Raw genomic sequence first — 12,229 nt, 5'->3', positions numbered from 1 at the left:
GGTGGAAAAAAATCATACCAGACTTATAGTTTTCCATGTATAGAATCTAATCAGTAAGAGGTCATCTCCATTTCATCCGGCCCACTACTGCAGTGAGGAAAACAGTGGTGGGAGGGCAGGAGGCCCGCCCCCCGCCCCTTGTTCTCCTGCCCTTTGTCCTGCCACGCGCTGTCCTGCTGCCTGCTCCACACTCCCTGCTTCCCCCACCCTCTGTTCTCCCCTCTGCACCTTTTGCTGCAGCTCTGCTTTAGCTCCAGGGCAATCAGCAGCAGAAGAGGCAGCCCCAACACCTGGCTCGGGGAAAGCAGTGGCAGTTCCCAGCTGGGCCAGGGCTGGAAGGATTGGAGTGGAGCAGAAGGTACGGGGTGGGGGAAGAAGGGTAACTAGGTGGGGGGAAGCAGGAGGTGAGAAGGCAGGCTGCAGGGCTGAGGGAGGCCAGGGACAGGCTGTAGCCACCCCCCTCCCCATGCCTCCCCACAGCCACATGCCCCTCCTTTGCCAAATAAGCCATTCTGGTCCAAGGCAACCAGCAGTTCAGCTCCCATTTCAACCCCGAACCTGAGGCCAGTCAGTGCTGAGCTGCTGCTTGACCCAGATCACACTCAAATCCAAGATGAGGCTTTTTTCCCCCCATGCTGATTGGGGAAAAAAATCCTTGTGTTGGATTCAAGTAAATATGATAGATTTGGGAATTAGATGATTCAGGTGATTAAGTATTCTTGAAATCTGTCACATGCCACCTTAACAAATCATCTACCTTAAGTACATCACTTACCAGCTTTGTATTTAAGCAGTTGTTAGATCACTAAACATGGCAGCACGCACCCAAATTAAGCCTGAATTGTGTGTTTTATATTATTTACCTAGCTCTGAAATAAATACTGAGCTGGTTCACAAGTAGTACACAAAGCTAAATATTCATATGTTCCAATCTTTGGAGTAATGAATTTCACCATGAAGTTTAAACTGAAATACTAAGGCAGGATCATAGTAGAAATGGAAGCAGCTTATAGATTCCATTCCTTTGGAAACAATTTTTCAGACCAATAAATCAACCCAAGTTTGGTTTACTACCTAGGACACAGGAATGTGGTTTTCTAATCCCAGGACCATATTCCTACCAAATATCAAGTACTGGCTCCAAAATCAGAAAGCTTTTTTTTTTTTTTTTTTTTTTTTAATTGAAAAAAATAAAATATGTTGAAACACTTTTCCTTCAACTACATTCTCAGTAATAGATTAACCATGTGCGCTAAACCACTAAAAGAAAACCTAGCTTCAGACAAATAAAAAGCATAACAAAATTCCAACCTGAGTGATATAAATGTACCAAGCTTATAAGCAGCAGCTCACAATGTAGTGTCAGACAACCTCAACTGTAGATCTACCTACCAGGTCTGTCCCTCTCTCCAGCTCTCCTTGTCCCTCTCAACACTTACTGACATTCACCTTGGTTACCTGCCCTAGTTTTTTTTTTTACGTGCATGTAATCACTTAGTAGTAGAGGTGCACTAATATACTGGTTCATATCGTATCAGTACCGATAAAAGGAAAATTGACATTATTGCTAAATTGGCCCTTTTTGGCTGATGTGGCCAATAATGTCGCCAATAAACACCGCATGCATGCACACAGCCAGGAATGCAGCAGCTTGGAAAGCAGCATCCAACTGGTAAGTCTGTGCAGGGTGAAGGGCCATGGTTAGACAGATCAAGGTCCCCATGGTGAAGGACAGAGTGGGGCTGGGGTGGGGCTCAGGATGGAGCTGGAGGCTCAACAGTGGGGCACAGGGGGGCAGAGCAGCTCCTGCTGCTGTGCACACCCCCAGGGGAGGTATGGGGAGCATGTACCACCGCCCCCCGGGATCTGTGCATGGAGCAACAGCAAGCTGCCCACTGCACGCTTGGTGTCAGGACTGTACCAGTCTCTTCCCGGTGGCCGCACTCAGGCCAGGCAGGAGCGCAGCATTGGGAGGGGAGGCCTAGAGCCACCCCAAAATTTACCATAGCCCCCCACTCCCAGCACCGCTTCCCACCCTGCCAGAGCATAGCCACTAGGAAGAGGCTGGAGCAGCCCCGGCATCAAACGCACAGCAGACAGCCTGCCCTCACCCCATGCACAGATCTGAGGAGGGAGGGATTGGGGGGGGGGGAAGCCACATGCTGCCCATGCCTCCACCACCCCCTTCCCGCCCCCCTCCCACATCCAGGCTGAGCAACACTTGCCCATGTCCTAGTCCCACTCCCTCCCTCACTATGTAAGCCTGGATCTGTCCCCCTGCGCCCCATCCCTCCCCTCCCACTCTCTTTCCCACCCCCAACAGACTTACCAGCCGGATGCTGCTCTCCATGCTGCGAGGCTGAATATTGGCAATCGGATCAGTATCAGCTGATATAGCTGGTCAATAATCAGCCATCGGCACTGGCCCAAAAAATTTTTATTGGCGTATCCCTACTTAGTAGTAGTATCAAAACTGAACATCAAAGTGAAAATTATCCTGCTTAAGAGATGATACTTATATCTGTTATTTATCTTCAAATTACTAAAGGCATATCAAAAGATAATAGTTTATATAGAAGCATTTTCATATGTAAAAATTAAACAGGGAACTTCCAAGTGATTTCTCCCCTTCAATAGCTTCCTCTACATTTGATATGTTCTCTTATGGTTTTTATTTTTTTTCCTATCTGGCAAATCACTTTGTTTTCTTTTCATTTCTCAAAGAGGAATGGATTGGGCACTGCCATGTATGCTAGAAGACTCACTGTTGATGTCATTAGCAAGGAATGAGCTTTGTCAGTAATTCCTGCTCTTATTTCTGGTAGTCTGCTTCTACAGCAGCAAAAATACTCCAGAAAAATGCTTTAAAAATAACTTGGCTACAATTTGATGGATTTAAAAAACTTACAAGTGGTATTTTATCTGCACAACATGGGCAGCCACTATATTTCACTTGCTTCTAAACCAATGTACTTGTTCTTTGAATTAAAGCATGAATATACTCCCCCCCCAATATTTTTACTTTATTTCAGCCACTGAAATTTAATTAAAAACTGAATTTTTAAAGTTCTATTCTTTTTGATCATTTGTACTTCATTCTTATACTTTGCATTTAATTCAGTTTGGACACTGAACTAGTCTGTTCACGGTCACATTTGTTTATAGGCAATCCCTATTAAAGTTACCACGGAAAAAAATTGTTTCTTTCCTTCCCCCATTTGGCAAAATGAAGTAGTAAAGAGCAATGTTTAGAACTTCTATGTTAAGACAGAGACCGAGTCCCTATCTATATCAGAAGGGTTAGAACATTTCTAAATCAAAATCTAGGATGTTGACTTCAATAGATTAAAGAATGCATTGTATCCATGCCCAAAGCACCAGGGACTATCAATCAGTTTACCTTACTCGCAAGTTTTTCTAAGGAAATAAATTGGTCCAGGCTAAATTGATGACTATTAAATCAACTGCATATGAAAGCAAACAACCCACAGGGACAACTCAAACCCAAGGGCTCCCACTCCCTGACAGGTGTCAGAGATGAAAGTACCTTCAGCTGGCAAACCTCCCATGGTCATCATTTGCAACATGTCTCTTAGCTCCCCCTCCAGAAATACTAATCTATGGCACCCCCTTCTATGACTACTTAAGACACAACTCTAGACAACTGTGAACCACTGGCTGCAACCACAACCTCTGTCCTCCCTTCAAACCCTTCTCATGACTTCCCTTCATGATAACCTAGACTAGGACAGCAGTCTAGTATGAAGGTATGTTGCCCTCTGTTGTGCCAGTCTAACCGTGCACATCTCCAAGCTGTTCTCTTGCTGGACCTCAAACCTATTAGCCAGGTACCTGGCATCAACCTAGAAATTCGCCAGTTGTCTGAGGGCTAACATGGCACCTGTACATTTTCATTTCAAAATAAAAATTGAGATGTTGTGTTAGTAAGATAATAAAACAGGAAATAATCTCTAAAAAACACTGCCATATAATGAGCAGTTAGAACTTAACCATGTGAAAAAACATCTGAGTGGAAGTCAAAATGTTGACAAAATACAAACACTGCGACTAAGAAGAAAGAAATGTCCATACTTGCCTGTTTACGAGACCTCATTGCTGCCTCTTCTAATGTTTCAGCAGCTTCAAATTTGCCTTGACGTCTATAAAGTGCCCCAAGGTTCTTTAAGGTAGTTGTTACTGTTGGACTAAAAATACACACACACACACACACACACACACACACACACTAAAATTACTGCCAATTCACAAAAACTCAGAAACAAGAAAGCTAAGTGGCTAATACTAGAGTTACCACAACCAAAGAACCTTTTAAAAGTATGATATGCTAGTATTAAATATATGAAAAATCATGGGTAAAATCTCTTTCAAAATTCATTTATGGCTCACAAAAAATAATAAACAAACAGCCGTGGAAACTAACATACTAACTACATCCTCTGGAGCCAGGAAACATGAAATCAAAGTACTAACTTCTTGTGTGCCTCAGCCCCTCCTCTAGAAGTGAAATGCTAGCTCAATCTCCATACACAGTCAAACTTTAGCCAGTGTTGAAGCTCCAGGAAAAATGCCAGATTTTTTTTTTGGGGGGGGGCTTTGTGGACTAAATACTAGTCTAAAACTAATAATTCCTTTCATCAGCCTTTATATGTTATGTACCCGGGCCCATGTCTACCGGGAAGGCTCAACATCCCATTAACAATTCTTGCAGACACGTAGTCGCATAAAGCAACAAAAATATTTTGATTCAACAATATGCCACTCCAGTTAATTATGAATCTTAACCCAATCAAATAAGGGTTTTTGTTCCAGCAATGTTGCTTGAGCATTGCTATTCAGATAAGTTAAGCTGATATTTGAAGCAGCAAGGACCATTTGTGAGTCACAGAAGAATCTAAGACAGAAAGGAAAGGGGCAACAAGATTGGGTTCATGATTGAACAATACTTCAGGTACATGCAACCAAATAATTCAGCTGCGCATTTTTTTTCTTCCCCCATACTTATAGCTTGTTTGAACAGGTAAGTTTAATAAAAACTTAGAGACATTCAGGATGTTAAATCGAGTTAAAAATGGCCACCAAGTTTAAACTCAGCTCATCCTGGTGCCGACCTTACACTTACAGACCTGGTCTCAGTGACTGGCAGTCAGTCTACACCTATAACAGAAAAGAAGTTCCATGCACACAAACCGATCTAAAAGCTGCAGAACCTGGTTTAAGATAACCTGGCTCCATGTAATATCAGATTCATTTAATTTAGGTCAAACCGGTACATGGAACTTCTGTCCACCTCCCCTGCACAGCCCCGAGGCTGGGAAAACCCAGCCACTGGCCCCAGTCAAAGCTGCTCTTTTCACTCCCCTCTTACCCTGCACTTAATTTTTGCCCCACCTCTGTCCCCCCCACAACCAGCACTCTCAACCCCCATCCCATAAGCTGTTCCAGGTGCAGTTGTTTTTAATCAGTATTCGCCATTGCTACAGGCGAGCAGGTAAGTCGCCATTGGCAGAGTGGTGTGAGGGATGGGGAGATCCCTGCATCCCCCCACATGGGTCACACCTGTTCCTGCTACCCCTCACAGGTCAGGCCTGGCCCCCAACCTGCTGGATGCACCTGCCCTGCCCCCCCATACTCCAGCAGACCTCTGATCCCCTACAGCCTGCTGGACCCTCAACCCCCTGGTTAGCCTCCCTCGCCCATCCCGACTTACCCGGTACTGGGCAACCATTTTGAATCAGTTTAACCTCCCCCTATTGCCCCCGAATGTCTGCACTTAGCCTCTACACTTAATGAAATGCAAGACAGTTAAAGCAGTTAAGATTCTCTGGCCTGCTCTACTCTTATAATTTCTAGGAGGGGACAGCAAATTCACAGATGTACTGAAGACTTTCCAAATGAAAACCACTTGGAAATGCTCCAGAAAGGAAACACTTCAGTGTGTGCACACATCATTGTATACCTTTCCTTACTGGAATGTTTTAGGGCTTCAGCCTCCTCTAGCTGAAGGGCGCTGAAAGCTAGAAGAGGGGTTGTCACAGGGACTCCCAAACCAACCTCTCCTCTCATAGGAGAAGACTCAGTTCTAGCATTGATGAGGCCCCCAGGGGTCTAGCAGGAAAAGTGGGTTAAACCTGGCTCTAGCTACATCCCTAGCCCATCCTGCTTCTGTGTGCTCGAAGGCATAAATAACCATAAATGAAATGCTCCAAAATAGTAGTGCTTCATGTAAAGAGGTGTGAATTTCGATTGTTTCAACCACTTATTGAATATTTTCAAGTATTTGTACATGTGTCCAGCTGGCCCTCTGAAATTTTTCAATTATTTTATGTGTCCATACTCTCAAAGTATTTTGCCCTCTACACAACACCAGATCCTTTGGGCACTATTACTAGCCAACGCAATTTTGAGCAGGTTAGGGTAAAACCAGCTCATCTTCTCTTGTTGTGTTCACCAACCATGGCTTTGAACCTCTAATGTTATAGTTATATTATTATAATATAGGGATTTGGGGGAGGTTTGTAGACTTGTCAACCCTGTATTTCTGGATGGTATAAACTGTCAAGTTAAAATGTTTAAAGAATACACCTACCTATCTACTTTGCAAGCTTTGTACCAGCCACCATACTCTCCAAAAGATGTGCCATCTTTCTGTTTTCCCTAAATGGAAAATGGCAGTGTTAAAAAAGAAGAAAAAGAAAAATAGGGGGTCTATAAACCCTAACAACAGAAGTTCCGAAAAACAATTATTTAAGATTGGCTTACTTTGCATTCTTCCCTCTCCTCAGCATGCATCCAGATGGGCTTATTTTCATCTGGTAAAGATACGAAACAAATATTTAAAAACAAATAAAACCTGCCATTCAGTTTGATTTTTAACTTTTTGAAGTTGGAGTCAATGAACAATGGTTCTGGCAACATTAACAGTATTCTTGACACAGTGAAGAAAGAATAACTAGATTAACAAAGTACCTATCTTTCCTTCCCTAACTTCAGAAGAAGAAGTTTCACTTTACAACATTGCTGATAGAAAGTTATTCCTTTGATGTCATCCAGTTGGCATCCGTACATACTGACAAGAACTTAGTCATTTGCTAGTCTACATGAATGTACTCCTTTCATCATAATGATGGTTTTGACAACCACTGAGGGCTACATGCTATATAACATCTTATAACAATGTAACATAAATACCACACTAGAATTAGTACCTTATGAAATGCATTCAAAAGCAACAACATCCAAACAGGATGCTGACCTTCTAGTTTTACAGCTGTTTCGTATTTCACTGTCTAAGAAAGATGACAAGTCTTTCTGCATTAATTAATAGCAGATAAACCCATACACTCATTTTATTATTCTTTCTACTCTGTCATTCAAAATCCTGTGCTGGGCTATTAAGCATGACTCAATGACAACAAACTTACTACATCTCTACTACATTTTAAGCATTACAGTTTGCGATAGAAAAGCACTATAAACTGTTGAACAATCACCTAAGACTTACTCATTTGGTAAAACACCCCATTTTAGATTAATTATATGGAAGTCCATAAAGTCTTTCCGTCTTATGATAGATTTTACAGTATGGATCAATTATACTCTTTAAAATTCCCTCATTCAAACAGTCACAGCTTTAAGCAGAAAATAATTATTCTCACTCAGATATTTGATTTCAAAATTATAATAAAGTGAATAATATATTCAAGTGTTGGAGGACCAAGTTCCTTACCATCTACAGAACCAAATTCCCGTTCATGTGCACGAGTAAGAATCTCCTTGTATAAAGTTTCTGCTTGCTTAAATTTCCCTTGTTTTAAATAGCAGGATGCCTTGGGGGGAGGGAAGGGGGGGAAAGAGAAAGAAAAAAATTACAACAACAAAAATGAATATCTTGCAAAGATAAAACATGTTTCTCTAAAGCATGTACTGCTTGAACAAGCCAACAACTTGGCACACCAGGAAAAGCAAAGCTTACATTTCTTAGGTTTACTTCATATTTACAAACTTACCAGGTTATTTTTTGTTTTTGCTACATTTGGATCATCAGGCCCCAGTTTAGTTTGGTAAATCTCAAGTGCCCGTTGGTAGTAGTATTCCACCTCTTCATATTTACCCTGGTTCTGACACAGCAAGGCCAGGTTATTTAATTGTTTGGCAACATCTGGGTGATCCTTCCCCAGGACCTAAAAATGAAGGGCAATTATTTTTTATAAAGATATATAACGTGTAAATAGCACAAAATAAAGTATGCCATGTCAATTTCTTTCTACTTCCTAAATTTTAAGGCATTCCATAAAGGTGTGAAAAATATATATGAATTAAATTTGATACAAATTGATGGAGCAAGAAAATGTAAATCATAATAAACGGAGCAATTTTCAAGTAACTACTTTATTTTTAAAGTATACTGTATACTAAGTAAGCTTAAAAAGGTACTGCATGCAGACATCCATACTAATAGACTGGAATAAATATTTTAACACTGCTACAGAACAGCAACTAAACTTAAGTAGCATTATTCAAATGATGTAGTCATCTCAGTACAAGACAATCCAAAAGCCCTTCACCTATAGATTCCTTTTTACACAATAGTTATTTGGCAATTTTAGAATACCCCCAAATCTTTTTAAAACCTCTTAAAATTAAATTGTTTTAAGTTGCCTTATTCTTCCCAAGATATATGTTAATGAACAAAAATACCAGACCCAAATAAAGAATCAAGAAAATTAGGGCTGGATGATAGCATAACAATTCATCTAGTCCAGTGATGCTCAAACGTATGGCCCCATGTACCAGATGAGTAGGTTGGGCCCTGGGGGCAGGTGTCACTACCTCCTTCCCCCGCGCACCCAGACGGGACCTTGTAAAGCCCATCACCACCCACTCCCAACCTCTACATGTGAGGACTGGGTCCCAGGGGTGCAGCACCACATCTTGCCCCCAACCACACAGCGGCATTGGGTTCCAGGGCCTTGGCACCACCCCTGCTGTGCTGGGATTGAGCCCTGGGGCCCCAACACTGCCCCTATCTGGCCCTGCATATTGGGATAAGGCATCAGATCCAGTGCACTCTGCATGAATCCAGAGCTTTGGCAGCAAGGGAGCAGTGCCACCACTCCCCTGCTGCCAAATTTACAGACCCTTGGGGAGCCCTGTATGCTGGATGACATGGCACCACAAGCCAAATCTGGCCTGCAGACTGAAGGTTGAGCACCCCTGAACCACTCTATTCAGGCCACAAACATCCCTGTTCTAAAACGTTTGATCGTAACCTCTTAAAAACTTCCAAAGATGGAGGTTTCTTCACCTCTCAAAGTCATCTGTTCCAAAATGCAACCACCCTGGTATACGAAGGGTGGTTTCTCATTCTGTACCTTTTCTCTGATCTCCAAAGCTCTTTTACATAAAGGTTCAGCTTCTTTGTACTTTCCTCGTTTACCATAAAGCACTGCAAGATTGTTTAGAGTAGCTGCCACCTGTCAATAGTGGAAAAATATTTAGTATGCTGGAATACGCTGATGTGAATACTTGGTGAAAAGTAAAAAAAAGTCCAAAGTATTTTAACTGCACTGACATTTTCATATCTTCCATGTACAGTGAAGGTCTCTTGAAAAATTTATTGAAAGAAATCAAAATTCTTTAACAAAAACACATCATCAGCAAATGAAATATATTTACCCAGCCTGCAGAAATGTAACCGAATGCATATAATTTATTCCTGTTGCATCTACAGCGATTATTTTACATAAACCATATCCAGAGTTGCTCCACTGTAACATAGCCTATATGAAGCAATACATTACCAAATTAAAGCGATTTAAATATGAAAAATTGATTTGAATTACGCTTTTTTGAACAAAAACAGTAAAGCAAAATCAGAAGTACAGCTTCAACATGAATTCAGCAATTGATTTTTTCCAGAGTACACAATTTAAAATATTCCTTCAGAAGCTATATTTTTCACAGAAAGATCATGCAATCTGATTCAGAATCAAATAAATGTGACAGCAGAGTAAACTGTGTCTGAAATAGCTTTACATGGATAAGTGCTTGAAGGCATACATTAAGTATTAAAAGAATGCAGAACATTATAGTGGGGCCTCCTACCTGTACTGTTTAGTGATAAGCCAGGTCTTAAAATTTTTTCCTGTTAAGTTTAATATTAGAATAAGTTTAAAGAAAATTAGTAAAACACACACACACACAAACTAAAAACACAGCACTGCCATATACAAACCGCTGGATGATCTTTGCCCAAAGTCTTTTCACGAATTGCCAAGGCATCATTCAGAAGATTCGCTGCATCTTTGTATTTGTTCTGGTCCCTAAATTTAACAAAGCAAAAAAACATAATTTAACATTTTTCTACGTTATATAAAAATGCATTTAAATAATGATTAATCTCCTGTGGTGAACAGTGGCAAAAATAATGGCTAGCTTCAGTGTACCGGCCAAAATGCCCAAGCACAAAAGACCCAACCTGAAAAGAAGACTCAGCCTTTCACTTCATGAGTTAAAAAAGTTACAATTAATTTCAGGTAATATGCTATGGGAATAAAAAGGAAATATCTGCATCCTGCCTCCCAATATGAAATTAGTGTTACTAAAGAGGTGGTCACTTGGCTACTTTCTCAAGAGCTGAGGATGAGGATAATTAGGCTTTAAAAGAAAGAGGGCTCAAACTGAGACGTGGAAGTACATTCGAGAACTTATCAAAACCCTAATGTAAAGCACTCCCATGGGTCACAGATACACAAGGTACTCCAACAAATTCAAATATATCATATATTATAGAAGTCACATTTAAGGGTGTCTAGCTAACTTTCCCAAAAACATTTTTTTTTTTTTTTTTTTTAGTTAATGGGCAACTTGGATGCATATAAGAATACCAACCTGTATACCAAAGCAAGTATGTTTAGCATAGTAGCAACATCAGGATGATCATGACCCGAAGTCTTCTCCAAATCTTCAAGTGCTTGTTTACAGAGTGGAACAGCAACCTCATATCTACCTTGGGAAGCATACTGGATAACGAGATTATGGAGGGTCCTTAATCTTGCTGGAATTTCATAGCCACCTTGCTGGGCAGCTGCTGCTGCACTGCTATGCTGCTGTTGGACTGCAGAAAGAAAGCCAATACACTCTGAATTTATTTTGAAAGAAATTTAGAATTTCAGATTCTGACACGCCATTAACAAAGAGAGATAAAGTTTTAATATCAGATGCACAATGCTCAAATTCATCTAACTGTTTCAGAGAAGATTCTGTGTTGAAAAGTGACAGTAACAAATGACCCCGCTTTATACTAGACAGATGTTCTCCTGCTGAGTTTTTGAAGTCACAAAGCACTTTGATAACAGAAATACATTTTCAGTATTTCATACTTCTATTACCTCTGAAGCAATTATGCTACAAAGGGAGAAAGCAGCCTCATTTTGTGTTAAAATATATTCCTAATGAATGGCTGGGAGGGGTAGTGTGGGGCTATCAAAGTTTCTCTAAAATTACAAATCAAGCCAGCTCTAGGCCCCCAACATAGTGAAAGCAGCAGATATTGGTCTTCTTGTCTTGCCCCCTGAAAGGGAAAAATCCCATCAGTTTAGGCTGGCATAAAAAGCTAAAAGAAAAAAAAAAAAGCGTATTAGGAAGGAGTTTTATCACAGTTTACTGCATAAAATAAACTTTAAAAACTATAGCTGTCCTTTTGCTGCACAACAGTGGCCCAGAGCTCTTAAAATTAATTAGTCAGCTCTCCAAAGAAAAGCAAATCTTGTTTTGTAGAAAAGTTTCATATAATCTGAAGCTCACTTACTTCCTTGCCCTTGATCATCTTCGTCATTGGGGAAAAGGTCATCCAGGGGTTCTTTGGTGGAATCCGTGTCTTTATCTTCCTATACAACCCCCAAACCCCAAACAAAATGTTTTATCATTACATGTAAGATCATTACAACAATTGCATGTAGAAAAAAGTACACTTGAAGAACACTGTTATCAAGCCAAATGTTCAAAGTTAGGAAAATGCTAGAAATAAGATTGTGCATAACAAAATTCAGCTCTAATGCATATGCACTACGGCAGTCTTTTACACAGAAATGGATACCTAAACTCCAACATTCTAACATTCCTCTTCTTCCAATCTACATTTATTATACTGTTCTACAGAATAAATATCTGATTTACATTAACAAAGGCCAGTGTAACACATATATAG

General features: G+C 40.6%; 1 protein-coding gene and 1 long non-coding RNA gene across 6 annotated transcripts in view; one reads left to right on the top strand and one right to left on the bottom strand.

Moving 5' to 3' along the window:
* LOC109320610 overlaps positions 1–2,803 on the top strand; it is a 10,758-nt gene extending 7,955 nt beyond the window's left edge. The window contains exon 4 of the long non-coding RNA XR_002103824.1: positions 2,792–2,803. This is a non-coding gene — a long non-coding RNA (uncharacterized LOC109320610). The remainder of the gene's footprint in view (positions 1–2,791) is intronic.
* The window catches only part of KLC1 (kinesin light chain 1), a 54,538-nt gene that overhangs the window by 15,166 nt on the left and 27,143 nt on the right, over positions 1–12,229 (bottom strand). For all 5 annotated transcript variants that reach the window (XM_019550776.1, XM_019550779.1, XM_019550778.1 and 2 more), the window contains exons 4-12: positions 11,831–11,909; positions 10,912–11,137; positions 10,256–10,343; positions 9,393–9,494; positions 8,028–8,201; positions 7,748–7,847; positions 6,781–6,830; positions 6,608–6,675; positions 4,097–4,205 (exon numbers count right to left, since the gene is read on the bottom strand). In XM_019550776.1, coding sequence (XP_019406321.1) covers positions 4,097–4,205; positions 6,608–6,675; positions 6,781–6,830; positions 7,748–7,847; positions 8,028–8,201; positions 9,393–9,494; positions 10,256–10,343; positions 10,912–11,137; positions 11,831–11,909 — 996 coding nt within the window. The remainder of the gene's footprint in view (positions 1–4,096; positions 4,206–6,607; positions 6,676–6,780; positions 6,831–7,747; positions 7,848–8,027; positions 8,202–9,392; positions 9,495–10,255; positions 10,344–10,911; positions 11,138–11,830; positions 11,910–12,229) is intronic.

Source organism: Crocodylus porosus, unplaced genomic scaffold (assembly GCF_001723895.1).
Source record: "Crocodylus porosus isolate Cpor-Errol unplaced genomic scaffold, CroPor_comp1, whole genome shotgun sequence".
Lineage (NCBI taxonomy): Eukaryota > Metazoa > Chordata > Crocodylia > Crocodylidae > Crocodylus > Crocodylus porosus.
Note: the sequence above shows the minus strand (reverse complement) of the source record. Positions and strands in the feature narration are given on the sequence as shown.